The sequence below is a fragment of the Heterodontus francisci genome, chromosome 1 (assembly GCF_036365525.1).
Source record: "Heterodontus francisci isolate sHetFra1 chromosome 1, sHetFra1.hap1, whole genome shotgun sequence".
NCBI lineage: Eukaryota > Metazoa > Chordata > Chondrichthyes > Heterodontiformes > Heterodontidae > Heterodontus > Heterodontus francisci.
The window spans coordinates 132,325,461-132,343,134 of NC_090371.1; the positions used below are offsets into that span (position 1 = coordinate 132,325,461).

A 17,674-nucleotide genomic window follows, 5' to 3' on the forward strand; every position below is an offset into this window, starting at 1 on the left:
TTATTATTTAACTTAATTCATAGTTATGATTCTTTTAGCTCTGGTTTTTACTCTGCTGTGCTCTAAATTTCTTTCCCTGAGCAGCTTTACAATGACGATCTTCCTTCCACATGCCACAGCAACTGTAACCCTTAACTTCTATGACATATTTGTCTGTGGAAGTAATTACACCATCTCACATGGTACAAAATAATGTAACTGAACTGTGAAAATGCTGTAGTATAAGGTTTCCGTTCACAGAAAAAGAGCTTGTGATTCTTCTAAAATCTTTTTGCAAGAAACATTAAAAACAGCATGCAAGATTCTTTCTGCAATCATGTCTAACAATATCAAAGATGAAAGTGTGACAACTAATTCAGTGCAGTTTTCATGATAAACAAATTTGGAAATAGAATTGACAGCAGAATATTTTAACAATAACGGATGCTGTGCTGATAATATTTCTATAGTGATGTAATCATGAAGTAGCAGTCACACTGCCTATCCAAAGTGCTGTGAAGTGGAGAATCTGGAGCTCATCATGTGCACTTAAATGCAAAAAAACCCTATTTACTGGCTTCCAATTGTGCGTTAGTTCTACTGATTGATAAGAACTTATGTGACATTCAGCCAGTTGAATTGAAAGGCAATCATTTGTATTGCTAGAGTTTTGTTTGAAATCGGGTGCATTGTAAGACATAACTCTGCAGCAGCAGTATTCCTATGACTTTTTTTTATTCATTCATGGGATGTGGGCGACACTGACTATGCCAGCATTTATTGCCCATCCCTAATTGCCCTTGAGAAGGTGATGGTGACTACCGCTGCAGTCCATTTGGGGTAGGTAGACCCACAGTGCTGTTAGGAAGGGAGTTCCAGGATTTTGACCTAGCGACAGTGAAGGAACGGTGAAACAGTTCCAAGTCAGGATGGTGTGTGACTTGGAGGGGAACTTGCAGGTGGTGGTATTTGCTGCCCTTGTCCTTCTAGTTGGTAGAGGTCGCGGATTTGGAAGGTGCTGTCTAAGGAGCATCTTGTAGATAGTACACACTGCTGCTACTGTGTGTCGGTGGTGGAGGCAGTGAATGTTTGTAGATGGTGTGCCAATCAAGCGAACTGCTTTGTCCTGGATGGTGTCGAGCTTCTTGAGTGTTGTTGGAGCTGCACCCATCCAGGCAAGTGGAGAGTATTCCATCACACTCCTGACTTGTGCCTTGTAGATGGAGGACAGGCTTTGGGGTGTCAGGAGGTGAGTTACTCGCCTCAGGATTCCTAGCCTCTGACCTGCTCTTGTAGCCACGGTATTTATATGACTACTCCAGTTCAGTTTCTGGTCAATGGTAGCCCCTAGGATGTTGATAGTGGGGGATTCAGCCATTGAATCCATTGCCGTTGAATGTCAAAGGGAGATGGTTAGATTCTCTCTTGTTGGAGATGGTCATTGCCTGGCACTTGTGTGGCGCAAATGTTACTTGGCACTTATCAGCCCAAGCTTGGATATTGTGCATTTCTACACGGACTGCTTCAGTATCTGAGGAGTCACGAATGGTGCTGAACATTGTGCAATCATCAGCGAACATCCCCACTTCTGACCTTATGATTGAAGGAAGGTCATTGATGAAGCAGCTAAAGATGGTTGGGCCTAGGACACTACCCTGAGGAACTCCTGCAGTGATATCCTGGAGCTCAGATGACTGACCTCCAACAACCACCTTCCTTTGTGCTAGGTATGACTCCAGCCGGCGGAGGGTTTTCCCCCTGATTCCCATTGACCTCAGTTTTGCTAGGGCTCCTTGATGCCATACTCGGTCAAATGCTGCCTTGATGTCAAGGGCAGACACTCTCACTTCACCTCTTGAGTTCAGCTCTTTTGTCCATGTTTGAACCAAGGCTGCAATGAGGTCAGGAGCTGAGTGGCCCTGGCAGAACCCAAACTGAGCGTCACTGAGCAGGTTATTGCTAAGCAAGTGCCGCTTGATGGCACTGTTGATGGCACCTTCCATCACTTTACTGATGATTGAGAGTAGGCTGATAGGGCGGTAATGGGACTGTGGGTGAAGAGCAAAAATGAATGAAGGCTATTTCTTGGAAATGCTTTTGTTAGATACCAGCCCATGTCGGTGGCCTAGTACTGTCTTTTAGAATCAATACATCAAAATTCTCAGTGTGATACTGGCACTGAAGTTGCACTATAAAGACAGCTTCGTATTCTTCGAAATATAATCCTACGGTACCACACAGTGTAGGAGAGCCATCACTTTACCTTTTACAGTGATTAACAACAGATCAAAGGTGAAAGTGATGAGAAATAAAACAAATATAATCAGCAGACTCTGTTTGCTTTTGAATCTGTCACCTGAGCTTCTTCAGATCTTGCCACTTCCATCCATCTCACAGCTGAGTAACACAGCATTTTTCATTTGGCTGCCCATTTATTCTTTAATTGAGTTCCCGATTCTGAGGCAAACTCTCACCTGACAATATCTTATCTGAGATTGAAAGCTGTACTTGCAGTCCCCAGGCTAATAGAGTCTTCATTTTGCCATCCTCAAGCCTTAAACGAATAACGCAAGGCTGGATTGTGTCTATTTTAATGCAAGGAGTCTTACAAGTAAGGCAGTTGAATTGAGGGCATTCACTAACACATGGGAATATGATATTATTGCTATCACAGAGACATGGTTGAGGGAAGGGCAGGACTGGCAGCTCAATATTCCAGGGTATAGAATCTTCAGGCATGACAGGGGTTGGGAGGTGGGGTGGGGAGTGCGGGGTTGGGGGGGATGTAAAAGTGGAGGTGGCATTGCCCTATTGATCAAGATGTCAATTACTGCAGTAAGGAGGGATGATATCTTAGAAGGTTCCTCAAATGAGGCCATATGGGTAGAACTTAAAAACAAAAGGGGTAATCACTTTGCTGGGAGTGTACTGCAGGCCTCCAAACAGTCAGGGAGAGATAGAGGAGCAGATATGTAGGCAAATCTCAGAGAGGTGTAAAAATAATAGGGTAATAATAGTAGAGGATTTCAACGTCCCCGATATTAGCTGGGATAGTTTTAGTGCAAGAGGCTTAAAGGGGGCAGAATTCTTAAAGTGCATACAGGAGAGCATTTTGAGACAGCACATAGAAAGTCCTATGAGAGAAGGGGCGGTACTGGACCTAACCTTAGGGAATGAAGCCGGACAAGTGGTAGAAATGTCTTTGTGGGAGCATTTCGAGGATAGTGACCATAACTCTGTAAGATTTAAGGTAGTTATGGAACAGGACAAAGATGGACCGGAAATAAAGATACTGAATTGGGGGAAGACTGATTTCAATATGATAAAGCAGGATCTGGCCAAAGTGGACCGGAAGCAGCTACTTGTAGGAAAGTCTACATCAGACCAGTGGGAATCATTCAAAAAGGAAATAGTGAGAGTTCAGGGCTAACATGTTCCGTAAAGGTGAAGGGTAGGACCAACAAGTTTAGGGAACCCTGGATGCCAAAGGATATAGAGGATTGGATAAGGAAAAAAAAGGAGGCTTATGGCAGATTCAGAGGGCTGAAAATAGTGGAGGCCCTAGAGGAGTACAGAGAGTGTAGGGGGTGTACTTAAAAAAGTAATGAGGAGAGCGAAGAGGGGACATGAAAAAACACTGGCGAGCAAGATAAAGGAAAATCCCAAGGTGTTTTATAAGTATATTAAGGGCAAGAGGATGACGAGGAAAAGAGTAGGGCCCATTGGGGACCAAAGTGGCAATCTGTGTGTGGAGTCGGAAGATGTAGGTGAGGTTTTAAATGATTATTTTTCATCTGTGTTCACGATGGAGAAGGACAATGTAGGTGTAGAGATCAGGGAGGGGGGTTGTGATATACTTGCACAAATTAGCATTGAAAGGGAGGAGGTATTAGCTATTTTAGTGGGCTTAAAAATGGATAAATCCCCAGGCCCAGATGAGATATATCCCAGGCGACTATGAGAGGCAAGGGATGAGATAGCAGGGGCTCTGACACAAATTTTCACAGCCTCTCTGGGCACAGCAGAGGACTGGAGGACAGCGAATGTGGTACCATTATTCAAGAACTGTAGTTTGGATAAACCAGGTAATTATAGGCCAGTACGTCTAACATCAGTGGTAGGGAAAATATTGGAAAAAATTCTGTGGGACAGGATTAATCTCCACTTGGAGAGGCAGGAGTTAATCAAGAATAGTCAGCATGGCTTTGTCAGGGGGAGATCACGTGTAACAAATTTAATTGAATTTTTCGAGGAGGTGACTAGATGTGTCAATGCGGGTAAAGCAGCTGATTTAGTCTACATGGACATCAGTAAGGCTTTTGATAAGGTCCTGCATGGGAGATTGATCAAGACAGTGAGAGCCCATGGGATCCAGAGCAATTTGGAAAATTGGATCCAAAATTGGCTTCGTGGCAGGAGTCAGAGGGTGATAGTTGAGGGTTGTTTTTGCGATTGGAAGCCTTTGTACTGCAAGGATCGGTGCTGGGAGCCTTGCTGTTTGTAGTGTATATTAATGATTTAGACGTGACTTTAGGAGGCATGATCAGTAAGTTCGCAGATCAATGGTGGAGGGAGTGAATGTTTAAGGCGGTGTCAGGGGTGCCAATGAAGCGGGCTGCTTTGTCCGGGATAGTGTTGAGCTTCTTGAGTGTTGTTGGAGCTGCACCCATCCAGGCAAGTGGAGAGTATTCCATCACACTCCTGACTTGTGCCTTGTAGATGGTGGACAGGCTTTGGGGAGTCAGGAGGTGAGTTACTCGCCTCAGGATTCCTAGCCTCTGACCTGCTCTTGTAGCCACGGTATTTATATGGCTACTCCAGTTCAGTTTCTGGTCACTGGTAACCCCTAGGATGTTGATAGTGGGGGATTCAGCGATGGTAATGCCATTGAATGTCAAGGGGAGATGGTTAGATTCTCTCTTGTTGGAGATGGTCATTACCTGGCACTTGTGTGGCGCGAATGTTACTTGCCACTTATCAGCCCAAGCCTAGATATTGTCCAGGTCTTGCTGCATTTCAACACGGACTGCTTCAATATCTGAGGAGTCACGAATGGTGCTGAACATTGTGCAATCAATAGCGAACATCCCCACTTCTGACCTTATGATTGAAGGAAGGTCATTGATGAAGCAGCTGAAGATGGTTGGGCCTAGGACACTACCCTGAGGAACTCCTGCATTGATATCCTGGAGCTGAGATGACTAACCTCCAACAACCACAACCATCTTCCTTTGTGCTAGGTATGACTCCAGCCAGCGGAGGATTTTCCCCCTGATTCCGATTGACCTCAGTTTTGCGAGGGCTCCTTGATGCCATACTCGGTCAAATGCTGCCTTGATGTCAAGGGCAGTCACTCTCACCTCACCTCTTGAGTTCAGCTCTTTTGTCCATGTTTGAACCAAGGCTGTAATGAGGTCAGGAGCTGAGTGGCCCTGGCAGAACCCAAACTGAGCATCACTGAGCAGGTTATTGCGAAGCAAGTGCCGCTTGATGGCACTGTTGATGACACCTTCCATCACTTTAATGATGATTGAGAGTAGGCTGATGGGGTGGTAATTGCCCGGGTTGGACTTGTCCTGCTTTTTGTGTACAGGACATACCTGGGCAATTTTCCACATTGCAGGGTAGATGCCAGTGTTGTAGCTGTACTGGAACAGCTTGGCTAGGGACACGGCAGGTTCTGGAGCACAGGTCTTCAGTACTATTGTTGGAATATCGTTAGGGCCCATGCTTTTGCAGTATCCAGTGCCTTCAGTCGTTTCTTGATATCATGCGGAGTGAATCGAATTGGCTGTAGTCTGGCATCTGTGATGCTGGGGACTTCAGGAGGAGGCCGAGATAGATCATCAACTCGGCACTTCTGGCTGAGGATTGTTGCAAATGCTTCAGCCTTATCTTTCACACTGTTGTGCTGGGCTCCCACATCATTGAGGATGGGGATATTTGTGGAGCCATCTCCTCCAGTTAGTTGTTTAATTGTCCACCACCATTCACGGCTGTATGTGGCAGGACTGCAGAGCTTAGATCTGATCCGTTGGTAATGGGATCGCTTTGCTCTGTCTATCGCATGCTGCTTACGCAGTTTGGCATGCAAGTAGTCCTGGGTTGTAGCTTCACCAAGTTGACACCTTATTTTGAGGTATGCCTGGTGCTGCTCCTGGCATGCCCTCCTGCCCTCTTCATTGAACCACGGTTGGTCTCCTGGCTTGATGGTAATGGTAGAGTGGGGGATATGCCGGGCCATGAGGTTACAGATTGTGGTTGATTACAATTCTGCTGCTGCTGATGGCTCACAGTGCCTCATGGATGCCCTGTTTTGCATTGCTAGATCTGTTTGAAATCTATCCCATTTAGCACGGTGATAGTGCCACACAACACAATGGACGGTATCCTCAATGTGAAGGCGGGACTTTGTCTCCACAAGTACTGTGCGGTGGTCACTCCTACCATTACAGTCATGGACAGAAGCATCTGTGGCAGGCAGATTGGTGAGGACGAGGTCAACAGACCCAGTCCAACAGCTATGTCCTTTAGGACTTGGCCAGCTCAGTCAGTCGTGGTGCTCCCGAGCTACTCTTGGTGATGGACATTGAAGTCCCCCGCCTAGAGTACATTTTGTGCCCTTGCCACCCTCAGTGCTTCCTCCAAGTGGTGTTCAACATGGAGGAGCACTGAGTCATCAGCTGAGGGAGGGCGGTAGGTGGTAATCAGTAGGAGGTTACCTTGCCCATGTTTGACCTGATGCCATGAGACTTCGTGGGGTCCGGAGTCGATGTTGAGGACTCCCAGGGCAACTCCCTCCCTACTGTATACCACTGTGCCACCACCTCTGCTGGGTCTGTCGTGCCAGTGAGACAGGACATACCCGGGAATGGTGATGGCAGTATCTGGGACATTGTCTGTAAGGTATGATTCCGTGAGTATGACTATGTCAGGCTGTTGCTTGACTAGTCTGTGGGACAGCTCTCCCAACTTTGGCACAAGCCCCCAGATGTTAGTAAGGAGGACTTTGCAGGGTCGACAGGGCTGGATTTGCCGTTGTCGTTTCCGGTGCCTTGGTCGATGCCTGGTAGTCCGTCCGGTTTCATTCCTTTTTATAGATTTTGTAGCGGTTAGATACAACTGAGTGGCTTGCTAGGCCAATTCAGAGGGCATGTAAGAGTTAACCACATTGCTGTGGGTCTGGAGTCACATGTAGGCCAAACCAGGTAAGGACAGCAGATTTCCTTCCCTAAAGGACATTAGTGAACCAGATGGGTTTTTTACAACAATCGACAATGGTTTCATGGCCATCATTAGACTGGCTTTTAATTCCAGATTTATTAATTAAATTCAAATTCCACCTTCTGCTGTGGTGGGATTTGAACCCATGTCCCCTGAGAAATACCCTGGGTCTGTGGGTTACTAGTCCAGTGATAATACCACTGTGCCACTGCCTGCCCCCCAATTCTGGGTACTGCCTGTGTGGAGTTTGCAAGGTCTCCATATGACTGCGTGGGTTTCCTCCAGGTGCTCTGGTTTCCTCCCACATGCCAAAGGCTTGCTGGTTGATAAGTAAATTGGCCATTGTTTAAAAAAAATTGCTCTCGTGTAGGTCGGGAATTGAGGGAAGGTGGGGATGTGAGAGGGAAAAAAGGGATTAATAATAGGATTAGTATAAATGGGTAGTTGATGGTTGGCACAGACTTAGTGGGCCAAAGGGCCTGTTTTGGTGCTGTATCTCTCTATGACTCTAATATATGGTGGCAGCAGTGGGATATATTACATCATGGCAACAATTGACTTTTTCTGAAGGACACACTAGGAGAGAACAAGGAACATCCGATTCCCACTTGGAGTGGCTGAATATTCAGGCAGAGAGCACAGACAGGACCCTGGGAGGTATTGAAACTCTGTGAGTACAACAGGCAATTTGCCAGAGATTGGAGTTTTCAACTAATCTGGCAGTGGGTCGAGAAATTTGAAAATAAGTAGTACAGCCATTACTGCTTTAGTTTTCCCTTTTTTTTATTGATTCATGAGCAGGGCCTAAACTGAAAAGAATGGGAAGAACTTGATCGCACCACTGGAGGTCCTGCACGAAGTAAAACGTTGGCTGTGGCAGCTGCCAATACTGCAAGCTAGAGCCCTCTTAAAATAACAGCTCTCAGTTTTAAAAAACCTGCTCTCTGAGTTAAAAAAAATTGAACAAGTTGTGTAAAAAAGAACTGCTCTCTCGCTTTAAAAATACGAGCTGTATAAACAAAAGCAGCTGCTGTCATCACTCTTAAAAGGGGCAGATGTGAAAAAGAAGGCCTGCAAAAAGTTTTATATCTATAAAAAGGCAGAATTATCCAGAAATGGCTTTCAGATATCCAATCATGGATTGGATGGTGTCAGATATAGCCTCTGAATTGAAAATGTTTCGACCGCGGAAGGAACTGTGTATCCTGGATCAAGAAATGAGTGAACGAGAGAAATAAGCTATCAAAATCAAGATTGCCCTGGGCAATGAGGGCCTGCAATGGATCAATACATCAGTATAATAAAAGCAAAATACTGCGGATGCTGGAAATCTGAAATAAAAACAAGAAATGCTGGAACCACTCAGCAGGTCTGGCAGCATCTGTGGAAAGAGAAGCAGAGTTAACGTTTCGTGTCAGTGACCCTTCATCGGAACTGACAAATATTAGAAAAGTCACAGGTTATAAGCAAGTGAGGTGGGGGTGGGGCAAGAGATAACAAAGGAGGTCTAGATTGGACCAGGCCACATAGCTGACCAAAAGGTCACAGAGCAAAGGCAAACAATATGTTAATGGTGTGTTGAAAGACAAAGCATTAGTACAGATAAGGTGTTAATACACTGAATATTGAACAGCAGCAAGTGCAAACCTGAAAAAAAACAGTGGGTAAGCAAACTGAACAAACTAAGATGAAATGAACTAAATGCAAAAAAAAAAGATTGTAAAAAATGTAAAAAAGAATGTAAAAAAAAGGAAGAAAAAAATAACTAAAAATGAAAGTAAAATGGGGGGCTGTCATGCTCTGAAATGATTGAACTCAATGTTCAGTCCGGCAGGCTGTAGTGTGCCTAACCGGTAGATGAGATGCTGTTCCTCGAGCTTGCGTTGATGTTCACTGGAACACTGCAGCAATCCCAGGACAGAGATGTGAGCATGAGAGCAGGGGGGAGTGTTGAAATGGCAAGCAACCGGAAGCTCAGGGTCCTGCTTGCGGACTGAGCGGAGATGTTCCGCAAAGCGGTCACCCAGTCTGCGCTTGGTCTCCCCAATGTAGAGGAGACCACACTGTGAGCAGCGAATACAGTACACTACATTGAAAGAAGTACAAGTAAATCGCTGCTTCACCTGAAAGGAGTGTTTGGGGCCTGGGATAGTGAGGAGAGAGGAGGTAAATGGGCAGGTATTACACCTCCTGTAATTGCAGGGGAAGGTGCCATGGGACAGGGACCAGGTGGTGGGGGTAATGGAGGAGTGGACCAGGGTGTCGCGGAGGGAACGATCCCTTCGGAATGCTGACAGGGGAAGGGAGGGGAAGATGCGACTGGTAGTGGCATCACGCTGGAGGTGGCGGAAATGGCGGAGGATGATCCTTTGGATATGGAGGCTGGTGGGGTGGAAAGTGAGGACAAGGGGAACCCTGTCACGGTTCTGGGAGGGAGGGGAAGGGGTGAGGGTAGAGGTGCGGGGAATGGGCCGGACACGGTTGAGGGCCCTGTCAACCACAGTGGGGGGAAATCCTCGGTTGAAGAAAAAGGAGGTCATATCAGAAGCACCGTCATGGAAGGTAGCATCATCAGAGCAGATGCATCGGAGACGGAGAAACTGGGAGAATGGAATGGAGTCCTTACAGGAGGTAGGGTGTGAAGTGTAGTCGAGGTAGCTGTGGGAGTCGGTGGGCTTATAATGGATATTAGTAGACAACCTATCCCCAGAGATGGAGACAGAGAAGTCGAGGAATGGAAGGGAAGTGTCAGAGATGGACCATGTAAAGGTGAGAGAAGGGTGGAAATTGGAAGCAAAGTTGATAAAGTTTTCCAGTTCGGGGCAGGAGCAGGAAACGGCACCGATACAGTCATCGCTGTACTGGAAAAAGAGTTGGGGGAGGGGGCCCGAGTAGGACTGGAACAAAGAATGCTTGACATATCCCACAAAAAGACAGGCATAACTAGGACCCATGCGGATACCCATAGCAACACCTTTTACTTGAAGGAAGTGCGTGGAGTTGAAGGAGAAGTTGTTCAATGTGAGAACAAGTTCAGCCAGGCGGAGAAGGGTGCTGGTGGATGGGGACTGGTTGGGCCTCTGTTCCAGGAAGAAGCGGAGAGCCCTCAAACCATCCTGGTGGTGGATGGAGGTGTAGAGCGATTGGACGTCCATAGTGAAGAGGAGGCGGTTGGGACCAGGAAACTGGAAATTGTCAAAATGACGTTGGGCGTCAGAAGAGTCACGGATGTGGGTGGGAAGAGACTGGACCAGCGGAGAAAAGATAGAGTCTAGATAGGAAGAAATAAGTTCAGTGGGGCAGGAGCAGGCTGACACAATGGGTCTGCCAGGACAGTCCCGTTTGTGGATTTTGGGAAGGAGGTAGAAGCGGGCTGTCCGGGGTTGTGGGACTATGAGGTTGGAAGCTGTAGAGGGAAGATCTCCAGAGGAGATGAGGTCAGTGACAGTCCTTTGGACGGTGGCTTGATGTTCAGTGGTGGGGTCATGGTCCAGAGGGAGGTAGGAAGAAGTGTCCGTGAGTTGGCGTTGAGCTTCTGCCAGGTAGAGGTCGGTACGCCATACAACAACAGCACCACCCTTGTCTGCAGGTTTGATGACCATGTCGGGGTTAGACCTGAGAGAACGGAGTGTCTCAAGTTCAGAGGGGGACAGGTTAGAGTGAGTGAAGGGGCAGAGAAATTGAGACGACCAATGTCTCGCCGACAGTTTTCAATGAAGAGATCAAGAGCGGGTAAGGGGCCAGGGGGAGGGGTCCAGGTAGAGGGAGAATTCTAGAGGCGGGTGGATGGGTCTGCTGGTCGGGGGGAGGACTCCTGGTCAAAGAAGTGAGCCCGGAGGCGGAGGCGACGGAAGAAGAGCTCAACGTCGAGCGCGAAATTCATTGAGATGGGGGCGTAAGGGGATAAAACTGAGACCTTTGCTGAGTACAGAACGCTCAGCATCAGAGAGGGGGAGGTCAGAGGGTATAGTGAATACACGGCAAGGGGTCAGATCAGAAGGGGTGGGGTCAGAGGGAAGTGAAGCGGAAGGAGGAGCTGGAGGGGCATTGGTCCCCATCAGCTGCTGGAGCTTGCGTTCCTTAACACCTGAAAGGAAGAAAAACAGTTTTTTGTTAATGCGTCGGATGAGATGAAAGATGAAATGAAACTGCGCAGTAGAACAGCTTTGAGATAAGGTGAGGCGGTGCTGCTGGAGAGAGAGGTCCAGTGTGTGCATATGGCGGCGCATAGCACTGAGTGTGGATCTCAGGATGCGGCGAGAGTAGCAGTCTGAGGAACGTTGTATTTCTCGGAGACACCTGTGATCCTGGGTGGTTTCAAAGCAGGATGGGTGAAACTGCAGTTGGAATCCACGTGGAATAAGTCGGAGCCAGAGACAGTCACTGAGGAAGGAGATGTGGCTGTGAAAACGAGTTTTGGTAGATACCTTATCAGACACCAGGAGGGAAATAGAAAGCAATGAAGGTGAACAAGGTAAAAGAGACAAACGAAAATCCCGTCGGAGAGAAGAGCAGAACTTCTTCAAGGTAGGCATTCCTGGAAGAGAAGTGGCAGTGAATTAAACACTAAAATAAAAGCAAAATACTGCGGATGCTGGAAATCTGAAATAAAAACAAGAAATGCTGGAACCACTCAGCAGGTCTGGCAGCATCTGTGGAAAGAGAAGCACAGTTAACATTTTGGGTCAGTGACCCTTCATCGGAACTGACAAATATTAGAAAAGTCACAGGTTATAAGCAAGTGAGGTGGGGGTGGGGCAAGAGATAACAAAGGAGGTCTAGATTGGAGCAGGCCACATAGCTGACCAAAAGGTCACGGAGCAAAGGCAAACAATATGTTAATGGTGTGTTGAAAGACAAAGCATTAGTACAGATTAGCTGTTAATACACTGAATATTCAATACATCAGGATTGTCAGCAGAGGATCAGAAAGACCTTAGCAAGTTGTGGACATTTCTGGAGGAGCAACTGAGGTGAGGGTCAATTTCTGAGTACATAGCCTTGAGTTTATGACCTACCGGCACAGGCAAGATGAGTCCATTGACCAGTTTGTTGCAAGGTGCCGAGGCAAAGCTTAAGAATGCAACTTTGCAGATATTGAATGGTTGGAGCAGCTTATAGAACTAGTAATTGCATCTCTCCCACTGGAGGCCTTTCAAAAAAATCTGCTAGAAAATAAGAAAGGGCACACCATAGATGCACAACGCAATGATGGATGGAAATGTGAAGCCATCATGGCTGGGCGGCAACAGTTACGCTTGTAACACCAAAACAATCGGTAGTTACCAAGGTGCAGAGGTCTGCTAAGGCTGTGGAAAATGTGGCCTGACTCACCCAATTCACAGTTGTCCAGTGTACCAGGACCAGTACAAAGCTTGTGGCATGTGAGGACTTTGGGCAAGGCAGTGCAGAAGGCCAAGCTCAGATACTTCACACAGGAATGGTGGCAGAACACATGCAGACAGAACATCTGCAAGACAGGATGGCAAATGCAACAAAACGTATGCCTCCATACAACAAAAGCCTCAGTCAGGTACATCAGGTCAGCAGAGAGACAGATTGTCAGGAGGATATGGGTGAAGAATGCACTCGTGTGAACAGCGAGCAAGCATTTCATGTAGTCAATTTGGATCAACATGTCAATGCTATTACGCAATGAGTTATTCACCATGATTGGGATTATATGTCGGCAGAAGAGTGGCAAGCATAAGCTCAGAGTAAAAATCAACACTGGAGCAAGTGCAAATATTCTGCCCATCCACATACTGGAGAACATGTACTTAAAGAAATGGCCACTTAAAGAAACCCACCACGGCTAGACCGACTGTCTACAATGGTTTTCCAATCAACTGCATTGGAAAGATAACATTGCAGTGCAGCTATGGAAGCTCCGAATGGCTTCCACAAACATTTTATATCGTTGACACAACTGGACCAGCTGTTGCAGGACTTCCAGTATGCTGAGATTTACGAATTGTTAGAATACATGGATTCAGTAACACACCAAAGATGTTACAAAATATCCAGGTCGAGTGTATCAGGTTGGTCCACGCAAAGGACGACACAAAGATTGAGAGACTTAACACAAAGAGGCGGTATGACCAACAATTTTTCGTCAGGCTTCAGTTCATTGTAGCAAGTACCCAAAGGTCAGAGGGAGTGCCAATGATTGATAATGTTCCCAGTCATCATTATTCTAAGCTTTCCAATCAAGGGAAGATGAAGGTATTGTATGAAAGGCAAGTAGGACCAGAATTATCTTGATTGCGAGTAGGACAGAGGATCAGGGTCCTCAATCATCCATCAGGTACTTGGTATCCTGCAGCGGTTGAACAAAGAACAAAGAACAAAGAAAATTACAGCACAGGAACAGGCCCTTCGGCCCTCCAAGCCTGCGCCGATCCAGATCCTCTATCTAAACATGTCGCCTATTTTCTAAGAGTCTGTATCTCTTTGCTTCCTGCCCATTCATCTATCTGTCTCGATACATCTTAAAAGACGCTATCGTGCCCGCGTCTACCACCTCCACTGGCAACGTGTTCCAGGCACCCACCACCCTCTGCGTAAAGAACTTTCCACGCATATCCCCCCTAAACTTTTCCCCTCTCACTTTGAACTCGTGACCCCTCGTAATTGAATCCCCCACTCTGGGAAAAAGCTTCTTGCTATCTACCCTGTCTATACCTCTCATGATTTTGTACACCTCAATCAGGTCCCCCCTCAACCTCCGTCTTTCTAATGAAAATAATCCTAATCTACTCAACCTCTCTTCATAGCTAGTGCCCCCCATACCAGGCAACATCCTGGTGAACCTCCTCTGCACCCTCTCCAAAGCATCTACATCCTTTTGGTAATGTGGCGACCAGAACTGCACGCAGTATTCCAAATGTGGCTGAACCAAAGTCTTATACAACTGTAACATGACCTGCCAACTCTTGTACTCAATACCCCGTCCGATGAAGGAAAGCATGCCGTATGCCTTCTTGACCACTCTATTGACCTGCGTTGCCACCTTCAGGGAACAATGGACCTGAACACCCAAATCTCTCTGTACATCAATTTTCCCCAGGACTTTTCCATTTACTGTATAGTTCACTCTTGAATTGGATCTTCCAAAATGCATCACCACGCATTTGCCCTGATTGAACTCCATCTGCCATTTCTCTGCCCAACTGTCCAATCTATCTATATTCTGCTGTATTCTCTGACAGTCCCCTTCACTATCTGCTACTCCACCAATCTTGGTGTCGTCTGCAAACTTGCTAATCAGACCACCTATACTTTCCTCCAAATCATTTATGTATATCACAAACAACAGTGGTCCCAGCACGGATCCCTGTGGAACACCACTGGTCAAACGTCTCCATTTTGAGAAACTCCCTTCCACTACTAGTCTCTGTCTCCTGTTGCCCAGCCAGTTCTTTATCCATCTAGCTAGTACACCCTGGACCCCATGCGACTTCACTTTCTCCATCAGCCTACCTTATCAAACGCCTTACTGAAGTCAATGTATATGACATCTACAGCCCTTCCCTCATCAATCAACTTTGTCACTTCCTCAAAGAATTCTATTAAGTTGATAAGACATGACCTTCCCTGCACAAAACCATGTTGCCTATCACTGATAAGCCCATTTTCTTCCAAATGGGAATAGATCCTATCCCTCAGTATCTTCTCCAGCAGCTTCCCTACCACTGACGTCAGGCTCACCGGTCTATAATTACCTGGATTTTCCCTGCTACCCTTCTTAAACAAGGGGACAACATTAGCAATTCTCCAGTCCTCCGGGATCTCACCCGTGTTTAAGGATGCTGCAAAGATATCTGTTAAGGCCCCAGCTATTTCCTCTCTCGCTTCCCTCAGTAACCTGGGATAAATCCCATCCGGACCTGGGGACTTGTCCACCTTAATGCCTTTTAGAATACCCCAACACTTCCTCCCTCCTTATGTCGACTTGACCTAGAGTAATCAAACATCTGTCCCTAACCTCAACATCCGTCATGTCCCTCTCCTCGGTGAATACCGAGGCAAAGTACTCGTTTAAAATCTCACCCATTTTCTCTGACTCCATGCATAACTTTCCTCCTTTGTCCTTGAGTGGGCCAATCCTTTTTCTAGTTACCCTCTTGCTCCTTATATATGAATAAAAGGCTTTGGGATTTTCCTTAACCCTGTTTGCTAAAGATATTTCATGACCCCTTTTAGCTCTCTTAATTCCTCGTTTCAGATTGGTCCTACATTCCCGATATTCTTTCAAAGCTTCGTCTTTCTTCAGCCTCCTAGACCTTATGTATGCTTCCTTTTTCCTCTTAGCTAGTCTCACAATTTCACCTGTCATCCATGGTTCCCTAATCTTGCCATTTCTATCCCTCATTTTCACAGGAACATGACTCTCCTGCACGCTAATCAACCTCTCTTTAACAGCCTCCCACATATCAAATGTGGATTTACCTTCAAACAGCTGCTCCCAATCTACATTCCCCAGCTCCTGCCGAATTTTGGTATAGTTGGCCTTCCCCCAATTTAGCATTCTTCCTTTAGGACCACTCTCGTCTTTGTCCATGAGTATTCTAAAACTTACGGAATTGTGATCACTATTCCCAAAGTCGTCCCCTACTGAAACTTCAACCACCTGGCCGGGCTCATTCCCCAACACCAGGTCCAGTATGGCCCCTTCCCGCTAGGATATGCGACCAGCCCATATCATACGAGGTTCAGACACCCACTGGTGTGATTCTCAGAAGGAGCTGAAGTCAACTCAGAGAACTATACGACAACACTACATGTGACAACCCTGTGACATCGCGGACACATTCAAAGACAAAGTCTGAAGATAAACATACAGAGGCTACGAGCACAGAGAAAGAGCACGTTAACCAGAGTTTCAAGGCATCAGAGTTTCAGAGGAGTTGTCAAGACGAGCTCAGCTCTGGAAACAGGTTTACAATAACAAGATCGGGATGACTAAGCAAACCTCTTTAGGACGTTTTAGAGAGTGTTAAACTTGTTTACCTGTAAATAAAGTTTGTTTTAATCATGTATAGTTAGTACAAACCACAACATCATTGTCTATTGTACATATGTTTTTATCTTTGGAAAAAAGGAAAATGTTGTGGGACGACTTTAAGAGGATCACTTGAAGGAACTGTAAGTGAAAGTCACCAGATGAAGTGATGTCAGGTCACACATGACCAGGGAGTTGTGGTTGTCGTCTGACAGAGTGAGACGTGCATCAATGAGGCTGTTGTAGTAGCTATATGTATATATATGTTCTAGTTTTAAGTTCTAATACAAATCACATATTCTTTGGATATAGAGTCATAGAGTTATGCAGCACAGAAACAGGCCCTTCGGCCCATCGGGTCTGTGCCGGCCATCAAGCACCTATCTATTTTAATCCCATTTTCCAGTACTTGGCCCGTACCTTTGTACGTTATGGCATTTCAAGTGCTCATCTAAATGCTTCTTAAATGTTGTGAGGGTTCCTGCCTCTACCACCCCTTCAGGCAATGTGTTCCAGATTCCAACCACCCTCTGGGTGAAAACATTTTTCCTCAAATACCCTCTAAACCTCCTTCCTCTTACCTTAAATCTATGCCCCCTGGTTATTGACCCCTCCGCTAAGGGAAAACCTTTCTTCATATCTATCCTATCAATGCCCCTCATAATTTTGTGTACCTAAATCAGGTCCCACTCATCCATCCCTACTCTAAGGAAAACAACCCTAGCCTATCCACTCTCTTCATAGCTGAAATGCACCAGCCCAGGCAACAACCTGGTGAATCTCCTCTGCACCCTCTCCAGTGCAATCCCATCCTTCCTATAGTGTTGTGACCAGAACTGAATACAGTACTCCAGCTGTGGCCCAACTAACGTTTTATACAGCTCCATCATAACCTCCCTGCTCTTATATTCTTTGCCTCGGCTCATAAAGGCAAGTATCCCGTATGCCTTCCTAACCACCTTATCTACCTGTGCTGCTGCCTTCAGTGATCTATGGACAAGTACACCAAGGTCCCTCTGACCCTCTGTACTTCCTAGGGTCCTACCACCCATTGTATATTCCGTTGCCTTGTTAGTCCTCCCAAAATGGATCACCTCACACTTCTCAGGATTAAATTCCATTTGCCACTGTTCCGCCCATCTTACCAGCCCATATATATCGTCCTGTAATCTAAAGCTTTCCTCCTCACTATTTACGACATCACCAATTTTCGCATCTTCTGCAAACTTACTGATCATACCTCCTATATTAATGTCTAAATCATTAATATACACTACAAACAGCAAGGGTCCCAGCATCGGTCCCTGTGGTACACCACTGGTCAAAGGCTTCCACTCGCAAAAACAGCCCTCGACCATCACCCTCTGCCTCCTGCCACGAAGCCAATTTTGGATCCAATTTTCCAAATTGCCCTGGATCCCATGGGCTCTTACCTTCTTAACCAATCTCCTATGTGGGATCTCATCA

The 17,674-nt window shown here is 46.3% G+C and overlaps 1 protein-coding gene across 6 annotated transcripts in view; it reads left to right on the forward strand.

Annotated features, from left to right (window-relative positions):
- The window catches only part of LOC137384696 (BTB/POZ domain-containing protein KCTD8-like), a 352,009-nt gene that overhangs the window by 46,177 nt on the left and 288,158 nt on the right, over nt 1-17,674 (forward strand). The window contains exon 2 of one of the 6 annotated variants that reach the window (XM_068059458.1): nt 1,007-1,022. The exons of the other annotated variants lie outside the window; for them this stretch is intronic. Coding sequence (XP_067915559.1) covers nt 1,007-1,022 — 16 coding nt within the window. The remainder of the gene's footprint in view (nt 1-1,006; nt 1,023-17,674) is intronic. 6 annotated transcript variants of the gene reach the window in all.